We start from the raw sequence: 16,008 nt of genomic DNA, 5'->3' as shown, positions 1-16,008 counted from the left end.
GATAATTGTGGGCCCAAAGGGAAGTTGTAATGCATATACATACATGAATGCATGCCAGGAATATTGCAAATAAAGGGGAGGAGTTTTTGACATTGGTGTTGGCCAAAAATTATTGGCATTAGTGAGAGTAGGTAAAGAAGATATGTTTAAAGGTATAGAATTTACATTCTATTCTTTCAGCTATCCCTGGTGATAGTTGAAGAACGTCAACCAACAAATAGAAGTTAAGAAGTTTAGATCTGTGGGTGATGGTTTGTTTGAGTCCATCTTGCACCAGATGAAAGGATTTATGTGGAACTGCCAAGTGTAAACTTAGGAGGCAGCCAGGAGCAGTGCAATGGCAATAGGAAGCCATAAGAAAAGAATGTCAGTAATCCATGAGGAAGTCAGGATTGTTTATAGAAAGCATGATCAGATTGCATAATCAGAGTGAGGAGGATAAATCAAGTGGGAGTTAAATGGATGAGCAGCAATATAAAGCAGAGCTGAAAATAAAAAAACATCATCATCATCATCAAATTCCTGCCATGTACCCTCAAGGGGTGTACAGGATATGACAGTACTACATGAAAAAATTACATCATTACTAACTTCCTATCTACAATTTTCCTCCAAATCAGTCCGTTACTTGTCAAGACTCCAACATTATCAGATCTTATATTTCTATCGTCTAAGGCTCTTTGTACCGTATCAATCCACCTATATCTTGGTCTTCCTCTGGGTCGTTTTCCTGCCATTCTGGCAGAGAACACTTGTTTTGCTAATCTTTCCTCTCCCATTCTATTTAAGTGACCATACCATCTGAGATTAGCTCTGCTAACGCATTCCTGGATGCTGACAATGTCAAGTTCTTTCCTAATATCCTCATTTTTAATATGATATTGCCATTGATGCCATCTGTTCATGCATCTAATCTCTCTCAGGACTGTCATATCTGCGGTCTCTAGTCTTTGGTCAAGTGTTTTACTTCTGACCCAGCTCTCAGATCCATAAGTTAAAATTGGTTTGAACACTGTCTTGTATACAGCTAATTTAGTGTTTCGACTAATTTCTTTCTTATTCGATATGAATTTATTCAATTGACTTCCCACGATACCAGCTTTACTGATTCTGTTGTCTATTTCCATATTTAATTTACCTTCAGTAAAAATCATGCCTAAGTAGCTGAAATGTTTTACTTGTTCCACAGGTTCTCCATTCACAACACAGTTGACATTTTCAATGATTCTGCCTATTTTCATTGTCTTTGTCTTTTTATTGCTGACCTTCATACCATATCTATTACAACAGCTATTCAATTTAGTCAGAGAATCTTGCAGACTTGTAGCGGATTTATTTAGAAGTATAACATCATCCGCATAAAGCAAAGAGCTGACATTAACATCTCCAATTTTGATATCAGGTTTAATACCACATTCCTTCATAATGTGATCCATATAGATAATGAATAACAGAGGGGATAATGTACATCCTTGTCTCACACCAGATTTAACATTAAACCATCTTCCTGTACTTCCTTCAATTCTAACTGCTGACTTACAACTCAAATAAAGACTAAGTATTGCTTGAAATAATGCCCCATTGACACTATATAACTGCAGTGTATTGAATAGCTTCTCTCTTGGCACCTTGTCATATGCCTTTTCCAGATCGACAAAAGTTAAAATACAGATCTTTGTTATATTCCCATGCTTTCTCGACTATTTGTCGTAAAGTGAAGATCTGATCCTGCCAGCCTCTATTTGGCCTGAATCCAGCTTGTTCTTCACCAAGCTTTTCTTCCACAATTCTTCTCAACCGTTTCTCAAGTATACTTGCATAGATCTTGCCAGGAACACTCAGTATGGAAATACCTCTGTAATTCTCACATTCAGTCTTATTTCCCTTTTTATATATGGGTACTATGAGAGCTCTACTCCAATCATCGGGAATTCGTCCCTCTGTCCAGGCTTTCTGAACTATGCAGTGCAGCCACTGTAAGACTCTTATACCACCATACTTCAGCATTTATGGTCGAATATCATCTACTCCTGCTGCCTTTCCACATTTCAAGCCTTTGATGGCTTTTTCTACTTCAAGTATGGATATGTATTCCTGACTGCATGCCTGGTCAGTGTTTTTTATCACTGTGCTGTCATCACTACTTGTTTCATTTAGCAGTTTTTCAAAGTAATTACGCCATACTTCAAGGATATCTTTTTCTCCTGTTTTCATTTCACCTTTATCATCTCTAATTCCTTTTACAGCACTCTTTCCTCCATTCCTAAGCTTCTTCAACAACCTCCAGAATATTTTGCCACCTTCTTGATATTTATTTTCTATATTCTTGCCAAAGTCCTCCCATGACTTTTGTTTAGCTAGTTTTACACACTGTTTAGCTTTCTTACATTTGTCTCTGTATTCTGTAAGAGTAAAAGCTGACTTATTTGCTAGGAACTTTTGATATGCTTTCTTCTTTTCCTTCACTGCCTCTTTAACTTCCTGTGTCCACCAGGGAGTTCTGATTTTTTTATCCTTGCACACAACCTCACCACATGCCTCTCTGGCAGAATCAATCAATGTTTCCTTCAGAGTTTGCCACTGAATCTCCAAGGTTTGATTCCTGTTCTCCAACTCTTTCATTTTCTTTTCAATAATATTTCTGTATTTTAGTCTACAGTTCACATCTGAGAGCTGCTCAACTTTTATTCGCTTTAAAACTTTCTTACATGTTATTCTTTTCAATATGAAATTCAATTTTATCCTGCTCAAGACTAAATAGTGATCACTTCCAATTTCAAATCCTCTGTACACTCTGGTGTCCCTGCACCAGGGAGAAAACATCACTATCAACAATAACATAGTCAATGAGACTTTTCTTATTCCTAGCCTCTTCTCTCCATGTGAATTTGTGCACATTTTTATGTTGGAACATGGTGTTAGTAATAACCAGTCCATGTCCTGAGCAGAAATCCAACAGATATTTGCCATTATTATTAGCTTTGCTCTTTTCTCCAAATTTTCCCAAAATATTTTTGTATGTCTGACAATCATTTCCTACTCTGCTATTTAGATCCCCAACAAGGACCAACTTTTCCTTTTTCATTGTGTCAGTTGCTTTTTCTAAAGCCTCAAAAAATTCCTCCACTTCTACCTTAGTAGAACCTTCTGTGGGACCATAGGCACAAATAAGTCTCATTGTCCAGTTCCCCATTCTCATATTTGCCCACATTACTCTACTTGAGACTGACTGCCATTCAAGAAGATTAGCCTCGTATTTTGTGTTGAATACTATGGCTACTCCTTCTTTTCCTTGATTGTCATTGCCTGAATATAACATTTTGTATTTATTGCTCAGAAAGATCTCACCAGTTTTGGTCTTTTTTGTTTCAGTCATCCCTATTATGTCAATCTGGTACTTATCTAATTCCTCAGCTAGCTCCATTTCTTTGCCATTCAGGCTTCTTACATTGATAGTACCGATCTTTAACTCTGGTGATGTTGAGTTGGGGTTTGTTTTCAGATTTGTTCCAGTAGCTGACTTTTCGCTGTTGGCCCTGGTTCCCTGGCGAAAACAACGGGGGCCTTGTTTAACCGGGCGACGCCCCAGCCGGCATGAAATTTTGTCATGTTGTACCATCATTTTTTATTTTGGTTTAACAAATAAGAATACAATTTGGTCGGCTAAATCCCAAATTGCCAGCCCATCCTCGTTCGTTCAGTATCAAAGTAGATACCCAACAGGGTGCACCACGAGAAGGTGAGGATTGGACATTAGGTCAGAAGCCCTGGTCGGTTCTCCGCATTCCTTTAAAGGCTATGTGGAGGTCTCCTCTCAGTTATACAGCTTTGACCCTTAAAAAAACATTGTGGAGAGAATAAAAGAAAAAGGTGATCAGCATGCTTATGAGCAATACAAAGCACTGACTAACATGGTATGGAGAGTTACATTAGATTATGAGAAGAAATTTGCTAACCAGGCCAAAGGAAATCCTAAAGTTGCTTGCTTGTAGAAAGTAGGCAGAAGGATGATTATGAAAGGATAGCTTTTGTTGGTGCCGATAATAAGAAAGTGACAGAAGCTGAAGAAATAGTTGAGTTACTAAGTGATCATTTTGCAGGGTATATGTCACCCAGTGGAGATTTTGCAGTTGTCGGTGTGACCGAGACTGATGTGCACAAGTTAAGATAGATGAAGGTGCTGAGCATATTGAAAAATATCAATGTAAATACAGAAGTACACTACATCCAAGAACCATTAATGATGGTTCTGGGATGTAGTGGTGGACAAAGTTGGACGTTCAGAAGGCATATTGCAAATGTTTGCAAAATAGCTGAAATGATTACTTGTATGTTGAAGAATACATTAATATGCAGAGATATGGGGGTCATTAACCCTCTTTATAAGACTGCATTTATGATATTTTATGATATGGCCACATTTAGACTACTGTGCACAGATCTGGTTGTCTGGGTTTTATGGGAAAGGGGTAAGGAGGACAGGATCCAGAGATGAGTAATGAAGCCAGTGAGAGGTCTGTGGAATGCTCTCTTTGAGGATAAATTGAAGGCGTGCAGGTTACAATGTTTAACTGAGAGGCAGAGGAGAAAGGACATATAAAAGTTACTAAAGGGATTCTATAAGATTGACATAAAAGGGATTTTTCAATATATGACAATTAGTGAGAGACCTAGAGATCCTCCTAGTTCTCTCCTTGATCATCCTTAAAGTTGTGTAAGAGTGTGATAAGTAAAAATGTACAGACTAGATTTTTTGCTTGGAGACTAGTAAATGATTTGAACAGATTAACAATGTTAGTTGTGTCCTGATAGTGAATGAGTTTAAGGAGAGATATGATAAGTATTGTGTGAATAATAGTGCTGTCTCCCATGGTGTCTTCTGAATTCATAGAGATATCTGTATAATAATAATACTACTAAATACTTGATTATAAAGAGTTTGCAGAACAAAAAATAATAATTAGCTATCTTGATCCTTCTATAATTTATCATTAAATTAATGATTCTTTAAAGAAATATCACCACCCTTTTTGTAAATTTATAATTTATAACTTTTAATAGTTATGCATGGGACTGATTTTTTTTTCCTCCCTCCCAATTTTAGTTCTGTACATCAGTGATATCCGAGTTGCTTATAGTAAATTTTTGAATGGAATGGCAGCTACAGCAGTTAATTCAACAGTGTTTACTCCTGATCCAGGTAATCGATGTTCTGTGTAGATTTAAATTTGGCAAGTATAACTGAAATATAAAACAAATAGTAGTTGTCTAAAGATGGAATCAATTATTTTTTAATTAACCATCCGTACAGTTTTGAAATACTAACAAGTTTATTAACTTTGCTAGATATGAATTAAGGACACATTTGTTCTGGATTAATAAGAGACCAAAATATTGAATAGTTTTAATGGAACATGTATACTAGACATATTTACAGAAATTTTACAGCTTACACATGTAAAAAACATTTTATTCAAATTGAATAAAATTCTGCATTTTTTTTACATGAGTAAGCTGTAAAAATCCCAGTGACAGATCTCAGCACAGGAATCTGGCTGTAATCTGATCAAAGCTTTATATGATGGAACCACACTCTTTTTATTTCTCATGGTCAGTGTCATCCTCAATATTGCAGTGATTCTCTGAGTTGTGTTCACACCTTTGCCATATATCCTCTGAACTTCAAATTTCTATCTACAGTCATCTTGTATGTTGATCCCTATGTTCCCAGTACTAAACTCTGTGGAACTACACATTACCTTCCAAATCTGTGATAGCCTCCCAGCCTTCTACCCAGGGCCGGCGGAAGTGGGCATGCAGACACCGCTATGAAGGGGGCACCGTTCGTAAGTTCATTTTTAAGAAAAAAAATTTTTATCATAAAAACAAAAAATTCTTAGAATGATCAATATTAAAATAAATAAGACCGGATACACCGAATAAAAATTAAGAAAAATTGTATATTGCCGCCTCTTTGATCAACCGGCTGTTTACAATTTTGCAGCGAGAGCAGGCTAAATGCTTGCGTAGAGAATGTTGTGTCTACTGCAGTCTATCTAAAGTGAAATGGTGAACGGTTTTTATGTGCAGAAACGAATTTTCGTACAAAACATTTGTTGCTAATTAACCAGTCATATGGTAGGCATCTCAGTAGGCTACTGACCGCAGCGCAGTGCAGACTTATTTTCGTCTCTGTGTCGTGTTGTGTAATAATTTCTTGTGGGTATAAAATAGAAATGGAATCAAAAATTTAAAGAAAAAAAAAGTTATCTGGTGCACAAAAGCGTAAGCAACATGCGGCGAAAGAAGCAGATGTTAAGAAACAAACTGGGGCTCTTAATAAATTTGTTAAAATATCAAAATATTCTGATGCAGATTGTAACCAACTTGATACATCAAAAATCAGAGTTGAAGAACCGTGCACATCATCCAGTTTGCATCAAAGTACTATTGCAACTATGAACAAGATAACAAGATGCATGATTTAAGTGAAAAATAGTTAGGAGAAGATTTAGTTGTAGTTGACCATGAAATTAACACATTGCTAGTCTCTGTAAATTTAGAAGATACAGGTGAATGGTGAAATATTGATGAAAAGTTATGAGTTGTTTTAATTGAAATGGGGCCTGTTCAAAAGAAAAATATAATATATCCCAGAGATACATATGGTATTAAATTTGGCAACACGTATTATAATAGAAAAATGGAAAATGGGGAGTTTGTGCCAAGAACATGGCTCATTTATTCCGAAACTTTAAATTCTGTTTTTTGCTTTTGTTGCAAATTTTTTGCACCTACTGAATCAAGTATTTTTGTAGAAGGTTATAACACTTTCTACAAAAATTTTTGTAGAAAGTGTTAAAACAATAAGTACAACTTTGCATAGACATGAGACTAGTTTAACTCACATTAAAAATTTCTTAAACTAGAAGGAGCTTGATAAAAATTTAAAAAACAAAACTACTATTAATTGCCAGACTCAAAGCATGTATGAAATGGAAAAGAAACATTGGACGAGTGTTTTAGAATGCTTGATTGAAATTATAAAATTCCTTGGTAGCCAATTTAGCTTTTCGCGGGCATCTGATAAATTATATGAAAGGAATAACGGCAATTTTTTAAAATTAGTCAAACTGTTTGCGAAGTTTGATCCCGTTGTGGAAAAATCATGTTGAAAGGGCCCTACATCGAAATAATAGAGTACACTATTTGAGTAAAGACAGACAAAATGAAATATTGGAAACTTTAAGAAATGCAATCAGCGATACAATTTTATTATCAATTTGAAAATCTAAATATTATTCCATAATTTTAGACTGCACACCTGATGCAAGTAAAACAGAACAAATGACCATTATTATTCGCTTTGTTTCCTGTGACAATGGAATTGTCAAGATCAGTGAAAACTTTTTAGGTTTTGCAGATATATCAGATTCCACAGGATGTGGTTTATGTGCAACAATAATGGAACAACTGAAAAAATGGAACATCCCCATTGAAGATATTCGAGGTCAAGGGTATGACAATGCGGCAAATATGAAAGGGAAAAAAATATGGGCTCCAAAATTTCCTTTTGAACAAAAATCCTCGAGCTTTTTACGTGCCATGTGCTGCTCATACTCTAAATTTAATCATTAACGATACAGCCAAAGTATATGCAGATACAATTAGTTTCTTTGCAATTATTCAAGAAATATACAATTTCTTTTCATTCTCTTACAAACATTGGGCAATCCTTTTAAAGTTCGTAAAAATTTTAACTTTGAAACAGCCATCAAAAACGCGATGGGAAAGTAAAATTAATGCAATCCGCCCTCTACGATATCAGTTACGAGAAATTTACGATGCACTTTTTGAAATTTTTAATAATGAAAATTTTAATAAAGAAACTCAGCATGAAGCATAAACATTATGTGCTAAATAAAGGACTACAAATTTATTTGCTCTCTTATAACTGGGCATGATTTACTTAACAGTATAAACCCTATGAATAAAATGCTTTAAGACAAAAATATGAACATTACACTTGCTTTAGAATTTATCAAAAACTTAAAAATATTCTTACAAGAGTATCGATCAGATACAAATTTTAAAGAAGTTCTAAAAGGGCAAAAGAACTGAGTGAAGAGGTGGACGGAGAACAAGAATTTAAAACTGGTACGGAAGTCCGAAGACAAAAGAAGGCACGACAATTTGACTATGAGTATCATGACAAAATGCCACAATCGCCAGAAGATAAATTTAGAGTGAATGTGTTTTATACACTTCTAGATGTTGCAATGTGTTCGTTAATAGAACGTTTTGAACAACTAAAAACATATAATAATTTCAATTTCTTGTATAGATTACTACAAATGAATAACGAAGATTTACGAAAAAATTGTGACGATTTAGAGATTCTCTTGTAGGATGGCGACAATAAAGACGTAAATGCAGTAGAACTATATGACGAGTTATGTGTTTTCTGGGATATTTCTCGGAAGGATAATTTAAATATTCAAAACCCTTTCGATATTCTTAGTTTTATTGTATCCAATAATTTATCTTTCCCTAACTTTTCAATTGCTTTAAGAATAATATTAACCTTACCTGTTAGTGTAGCGAGCGGTGAACGTTGCTTTTCCAAGTTGAAATTGATTAAAACTTACTTAAGAACAAGTATGTCACAAAAAGAGGCTTGTTAGTTTGGCATTAATAGCTATTGAAAATGATATATTTGCGGAATTAGACGTTAAGACCATTATTTCTAATTTTATGAGTATGAAATCAAAAACCCTAAAATTTTAATTTAAAAAACTTTTAAGTATATTTATGTAATTTAATTTATTTTCTGTTATTCTGTAAAGATGTTATTTTTTGAATACTTATATTAAATGTGCTAATTATTTCTGAATTCTTTTCTTATTTTCTCATCTATCTTGAGTTTCTTTTATTTTACTAAAAGATAGTTCCACTTATAAAATTACTAAAAAAGTTTTACAAGTTACTAAGAATTTAGTAACTTGTAAAATGCAAGAATTTTTTAAACTTTAGTTCAAATAAATTTTAACTTTAATTAAAATTCATTTTAATTTTGTTAGCGATTCGGTTTGGTGAGAAGGCTAAAATCCCTGTATCATTATATATTCAATGATTAAAGTGAAGTGGCTTTGTCAAAATTTGCTTTAAATTTGAGAATTTTTTGAATATTCGGGTTTTTAACGATTATCCGGCCTAGTCAACACCCCCGGTTCGTTACATTTAGCGAACCAATGTGTGGCTGTTCTGTCAAAATTTATTTAAGAAATTTCAAATAATTTAAATTTTTATTATAGTAAAAGAACCACACATGCCCGGATCGTTACAGGGGGCACTTAGATAGACATTGCATGTGGGCGGCAAAGACCCTAACGCCGGCTCTGCTTCTACCTTCCCCCCTCCCATATAGAACTCTCTGATATTTATCAGAAAGCCAGTAACCAATCCAAACCACTAACCTTATATCATACGGTTAGTGGATATGATAATAACCATTCAAAAGCTTAAATGCCTCAGTCCTGTCTCACCTTTGCTTTCAATCCACAAAACTCTGCAATCCATATGCCCTCAGTCTACCTGCCGCATTGCAAGACTTTCATTAAACAGCCAATAAATTATATTCTTGGTTTCATCCTTTATCCAAGTGTAAGCAAACAAATTTTGCACATGAAGTAATTTCATGACTGGGCTACTTGCATATAGAAGCTAATCAGTGGATGCATCAGAGGCTAATAGTGGTCTCATCAATGGGAGCCACACCTAGAAGTGACACCAAAGTTGAAGTAATGCAGAAGTCATTTCCAAATAGTAGCCAAAGGTATCACAACTTATTACTAAAATACTTTGTATTAGAGATAGATGTTGAAAGTTTTTTTCACTTGTTCAATAAAGGTCAAAATCAGTCTGGATAGTGGCCATTCCTATAATGCATAGCATTATACACGTCCATCAGGATATGTGTATTGCAATACAGGATGTGAAGTCATTAGCTTCTATATTTGTACAAGTAGCCTAGTTATGAAGTTACTTCATGTGCAAACTTTGTTTGCTTATATTTGAAGAAAGGATGAAACCAAGAATATAATTTCTTGACATCTAATTTATAGGATAATCAAGTGAAAAATCTTTCAGCATTAAACAGCCAAGTTACAGTCAGTTAAATAACGCATTCCCTTAAAACACGTGGTGAAATTCCACCCTGCCTTAGTGATATTTAGTGTACTCGGCATTTGGAATATATCCTCTTCATTCACTTCTAACTTTCTGTCTAATTCTCAGTTTTATGCTCTTCTCTGCCTTTTGTCTAACATTCATTCTTGATTCTTATTTAACACTTCACAATTGTCATAAGCTGGAGATAGGTTTAATACACAAATTATTATTCATAGAGTAAAGGGAAAACATGAAAAACCATCTCTGGGAATTGTATAAGGAAGGTAATGAGAAAGGGAGTGAAAGTACAGTTTTTTTTTTTTTTTTTTTGCTTAAAGAGTAGTGATTATATTGGGATGGAATGCATTACTATGGAAATATCAGAATGCATTGCTATATTGAGTTAAGAAATAATGACTGAATTTTAAAATATGGTGTGGCATACATGTTGAAAGATACTCACGACCTTGTTAATTAATTTTTTTTTTAAATTTAATTTTCTTATATATTTTTATTCAGTTACACCAGAAGGACGTATTTTATGTCAGTATGCCCGAATTGCAAATATTGGTTCAGGAGATAACTTTGATGAAGATAGAGCTGTTGATTTCATAGGTGAATTATTTTTTTTCTGCTTAGTTTTTAAAATAACTTTGGTGATAGTTAAAAATAATTGCTTAAACTTTTTAATTTTAGGCTAAAGTAAGTTAATTCATATGAAAATTTCAGAAATATTGTACGAAATTTATTGTTTCCTACTAATATATATATTAGTATGTATATATTGGAAAAATATATATTTTCTTCAAAACAACTCCAAAAGTTGTTTTGGAGAAGACAACTTTTTTTTTTTTGTGGGAAATAATGCAGAGCTGTGTTTTGCTGGCATTGAATTGATAATGTTATCCAAACGCCATTGACGAATGCTTTGAAGATTGGAATTTAAGATAGTAAAGGTCAGATTTCTAGGCCGTGGTGATTTGCAAGGGGGGGGGGGCACTACACTCCTCATATGTCTATCAAACATATGAGGAGTGTAGTGCTGTCATCAGCAAAACAGTGTACTGGATTGGCAGTTAGCTAGAGGATAGTTTATGTATAGAAGGAAGAGAGTGGGCAAGAGAACAGAGCCTTGTGGGACCCCACCATTAATTGTATGGACAGAAGATAAGGAGCGATCTACCAATTTTGAGGGAATGCTCACTTGAAGTGAGCATCCAACTAGAAAGCTGGCTACCCAATTGCAGAAGTCAGGGGGGCAGACTGAATGATGGGAGTTTTCCTAATAGGTCTTTGTGACAAACTCAGTCAAAAAGCTTTGGAGATATCAAGGGCAACCACTTGAGATTTGTCAAACCTTTCCAAGGTGTTTGTCCAGAGATGGGTGATGTGGGTTAGTAGATCCCCTGTTGATCGATGGTGATGGAATTCATACTGTTAGTCATTTATTAGATGAGAGTCTTCACAGCAGTGTAGGAGTTGGCCATTGATGGTTCTTTCCATTACTTAAGAAAGAATTGAAGTGAGAGAAATTGGACTGTAGTTTGAAAGTAATTTGTCACCTTCTTAGAAATAGGTTGTATATGGGCTACTTTCCAGACTGCAGGATAGACACTAGTGGAATAAGAAAGTGTAAATAGGTGGCATAAAGTGGGAGTCAGCTCTGGGGCACAGACCTTTAGAACAATTGGAGGGATGCCATCAGGGTTAAGAGATTTTTATTCTTTTTACCAAAATTCTTGCTTTTAGCTCTCTCAAAATCAGTTTTCAATGTGATGATAATTTTCTTGCTGCTATTCCAGGTTTTGGTGTAGGCTGAAAAGATGGAGTTTTGGATGCAAGCCAGTTGTGGTATGCCTAACTCTTCTTTTGTACAGCCTTGGCACACCTGTGGAAAAACCAAGAATTACAAGAATTAGATAGGGGACAAGAATTTAGGATGGAGAAGGGAATATATTTCCATGCTAGTAAGTATTATTTCAGTGATTCTTTCTGCACGTTTGGTTCAGGCGACCGGAACAATAATCTGACCAGGGACTTCAATGTCACAACACTAGCTGGGTGCCCACTTCCAGCTGCACAGATCAACAAGTAGAGAGGCCAAGACTTGCAATCGCAGATGATTTTACACAAATTGTCCACATGCCCACCAGAATACCAGACAATCCCAATCACAATCACAATCCCAAGTAGAAGCTGCAAAGATTGTCCCACTTGGCTTTTTGGTAATGCCATACAACACATGGATATGAGTGTTTGTGCATGCGTTGCTCCATGGGAGAAGAGATCTGCACTACATTGTGATCTGAGCTGCCTATAGGACAGACAACATTTACAGTGTACTGACTGGTCACTAGTGAGGAAGAGTTCCAAAGTGTTGGAGAGTGGTTGGGATTGTCTGGTATTCTGGTGGGCATGTGGACAATTTGTGTAAAATCATCTGCGATTGCAAAAGTCTCGGCCTCTCTACTTGTTGATCTGTGCAGCTGGAGGTGGGCATCCAGCTAGTGTTGTGACATTGAAGTCCCCGAGGAAGATGACTTCATTATTTGGAGAGTTGGATGGGAGAAAATTAACATTTAAGGAATGGTGATTGAATTGAAGAATTCAGAGTGGTTGTTGGCATTAGGAGAGTGGTAGAGATAGCATATAAATTTGGTAGAATGGGGCAGGGTGATTTTTAGCCAAGGGAGGTCAAAATTGGGAGATTCCAGGTTGGATACTCTCTGGCATGGTATATCGGAGTGAACATATGCACAGACCCTATATCCGAGGCAAAAGGAGTTACAGAATGTGTAGTTGGAAAAGCAGAGATGGGTATTATTTGAGGAGGTTGAGATTGAGTTTCTGTCAGTAACTGAGATTTGAAGACTGAAGATGAATGAACATCATTAAGGTTAGAACTGAGGCCATGATATTTGTAAATGGGTCTGGAAGGTTCATTGAAGTTTGTTTTTGACCACATGCATCACATACATTTCCTATGCAATGTTTGGGTTCAGGTATTCACACTGGTTTTTTACAGAGTTTGATTTTCTCATTAGTATCCCTTCTTTGTAATTGATTGTCAATGTTTCTTCTCTACTTTGGCACTTCTCTTCTAGTTCTTTTCTTAATTGCTGCCTTTTTTTGTGCTGTGCATAGGTAAGATCTGCCTGGGCTTGCAGATGTGATGCTGGGCTGGTGCCTTCCAACTTGCTGTTCATGGCTGATATAAATGCCAGAAATTGGTTTATCAAGGTATTGCAGGTAAATTTTATTAAGTGCAGGAAGTTTGCTCCATCTCTGAGATTATGGGCCTGAAATGGTGACACCCAATGATTTTCTTGGGGTCGAAATTGCATTGTTCAGTGAGACTGCAAATGTTATCATTTAGCATTGTGTCGGTTTCTGAATGAAAGTTTAGGATGGCATTGCACTTCTTATTTTCTTTCTTGATCATGTCTTGAATTGATGAGACAATGAGATCGTGAAGCTTACTGGCATTGTCTGTAGGCACATTAGCTTTGAGATGTTGATCGTGGATTGCTTCAACCTTTTTTTTTTTTTTTTTTTTGTTGTTGCATCAATTTTCTGGGAGAAGATTTCATCCTATATTCCATGTATGTAATTCAATATACCATTCCATTAGTTTATTTATTATTATTTTTCAATGTGGATCCCACGAAATACCGCAGGCCTATCATACAGTTTAGTGCTGTGGGTAGGCTAAAGATTAAGAGAGTCCAGAAACTGTACTCTAGAGGCCAAACATGCTTCTTTTGTAAACTGATTGAGGAGTGTAAACTTCAACCCTCAATAAGAAAGGTTGTGGCCTCTAAACTTTTTTTAGAAGAAATATAAAGGTCACTTCCAACAATTAAAAAAAAGTGGAGAAAAGGAAAGAAACAAATAATCTTTTAACATAAAGAATCTTTATATATATAAATATATATGAGCTTTACATGGGCAATAATATATATATATATGGGCTTTATCAGTTGAAGGTGAGTTAGCCAATTTCATATGGAGGTATCAGGGTTGTTTCTTCCAGAAACCTGAGTTTTTCATGCATACAGCCAATTGGCCAAGATAAGAGACATAAAATACTATTGGTGGTAACGGGTGGTAGATGATATATGTTGGTGGTTGTAGTCTCATTATGGGTACTTGGAGGAATAAGCATTGAAGACAGTGAGTTGTGTATAGTGGGCCCTCCCACAATGAGTTCTTGGACCCACTCCTTGGAAATATCATGTAATTGATAATAATAAAGCTGAATTTGACAGTTTGGAATTCACATTGAGTACTGTTTTTTATGTATTTATTTATTATTCAGGACTTCCATGAAGTCTTGTGACCCCATGGAGGAAGGCCCACCCTAGAAAATGCAAAGTCTATCATATCACTCCTTGAATTCATTGACTGTTCATGCTCTCATGACTCTATCAGGCAATACATTCCATAATTCAACCACCCTCCATGCAAAGAAGTCACTCCTCATCCTCTTGCTCGCCATTCCATTTGCAACTTCCAGGAATGGCCCCTTGTTCCATCAAACATAAGAACTCAACAGTGCCAACCCTGTAACTATCTCTCAGCGACTTAAATGTCTCAATCATATGACCTCTCCTTCTTCTATTACCAAACTTTGCAATTCACATTCTCTCAGTCTATCCTCATAATTAACATATGGTCCTGATATCATATTTGTTATCTGCCTCTGCACTCTTTCCAATGTTAAATTATCTCCTTCAAATCCTGACGACCAAATCTGAGCACAATAGTCCAGATGTGATCTGAGCAGGGCTTTATACTATGGAATGACAACTCTTTTATTTCTGCTGGTTCAGTATTCTCAAATATTGCAGTAATTCTCTGGGTTACCTTTACCACCTTTGCAATATGTTCCCTGATTTTCAAGTTTCTATCAATCACCACACTCGATTCCTTTCCTTCCCCACTTTCTTCAACAGAGTATGCAGCCACCCATCGATGTATCCCAAACTTCAAGACTACATTTAGCTGAGTTAAACTGCAACCCCCTTTCATTTGCCCATCTGTCCATTTTATTCAAATCCTATTACTAATAATTCTTCCTGCTTCACATGAATATCCCCCTGCAATTCATAATTAACAATGTCATTGGCATAAATGTTAAACAATATAGGTCCCAGTACTGACACCTGTAGCACCTACTTTTAACTCTGCTTTCTTGATACAGCTCCCCCCCCCTCCCATACACAGTTCTATCAGATAGCCAATCCCAAATCCAGTTCACTAACCTGATGTTCAAATGCATGTGCTGCTACTTAAATATCAGTTTATCATGTGGCACCCATCAAATGCCTTTGTAAAATCAAAAAGCAAAATATGCCTTTCCCTCATCAACTGCTCGTCACTTTATTATAAAAGGCATTCAAATTACTTAAACAAGAGCACCCCTTAACAAATCCATGCTCAGCATTACCCTCATCTTCCCAATACTATGAAGAACCCTCACTAATTTCTTCAAAACCTTAACTACTATGAAATACAAACTGGCCTATAGTTTGACACTTCTATTCTACTGTTAGATCTTGAATGGGAGAATTTATAACAAAAATTAATTCATTCAAGATTTAACAAGTCTAACATATCAGCAATGAGAAACTTGTACTTAAGCTATCAAAAGGATTGTAAATAGGGCTATAAATGCCTTTAAATGTAGAATTATAAAAGAAAACTTGTTTATTCAAATCAAAGTGAAGATATCCAATTTGTAAATTGTAACTATAAAAGGGTATATGTGAAATGAGATGTTTATCAAAGTGTAAACAAAGGTCCAGAGTTTGCGGGCGGACCGTTCGGGTGAATGTT

General features: G+C 35.6%; 1 protein-coding gene across 1 annotated transcript in view; it reads left to right on the top strand.

Annotated features, from left to right (window-relative positions):
• The window catches only part of hdm (meiosis specific with OB domains hold'em), a 297,283-nt gene that overhangs the window by 246,684 nt on the left and 34,591 nt on the right, over nucleotides 1-16,008 (top strand). The window contains exons 8-9 of the mRNA XM_090415441.1: nucleotides 5,105-5,200; nucleotides 10,690-10,785. Coding sequence (XP_090271567.1) covers nucleotides 5,105-5,200; nucleotides 10,690-10,785 — 192 coding nt within the window. The remainder of the gene's footprint in view (nucleotides 1-5,104; nucleotides 5,201-10,689; nucleotides 10,786-16,008) is intronic.

The sequence above is a fragment of the Typopeltis vanoorti genome, chromosome 3 (genome assembly GCF_054136105.1).
Source record: "Typopeltis vanoorti isolate ZY-2024b chromosome 3, IOZ_Tvanoo_1.0, whole genome shotgun sequence".
Classification (NCBI taxonomy): domain Eukaryota; kingdom Metazoa; phylum Arthropoda; class Arachnida; order Uropygi; family Thelyphonidae; genus Typopeltis; species Typopeltis vanoorti.
This window is presented reverse-complemented; position numbering and strand designations above follow the sequence as displayed.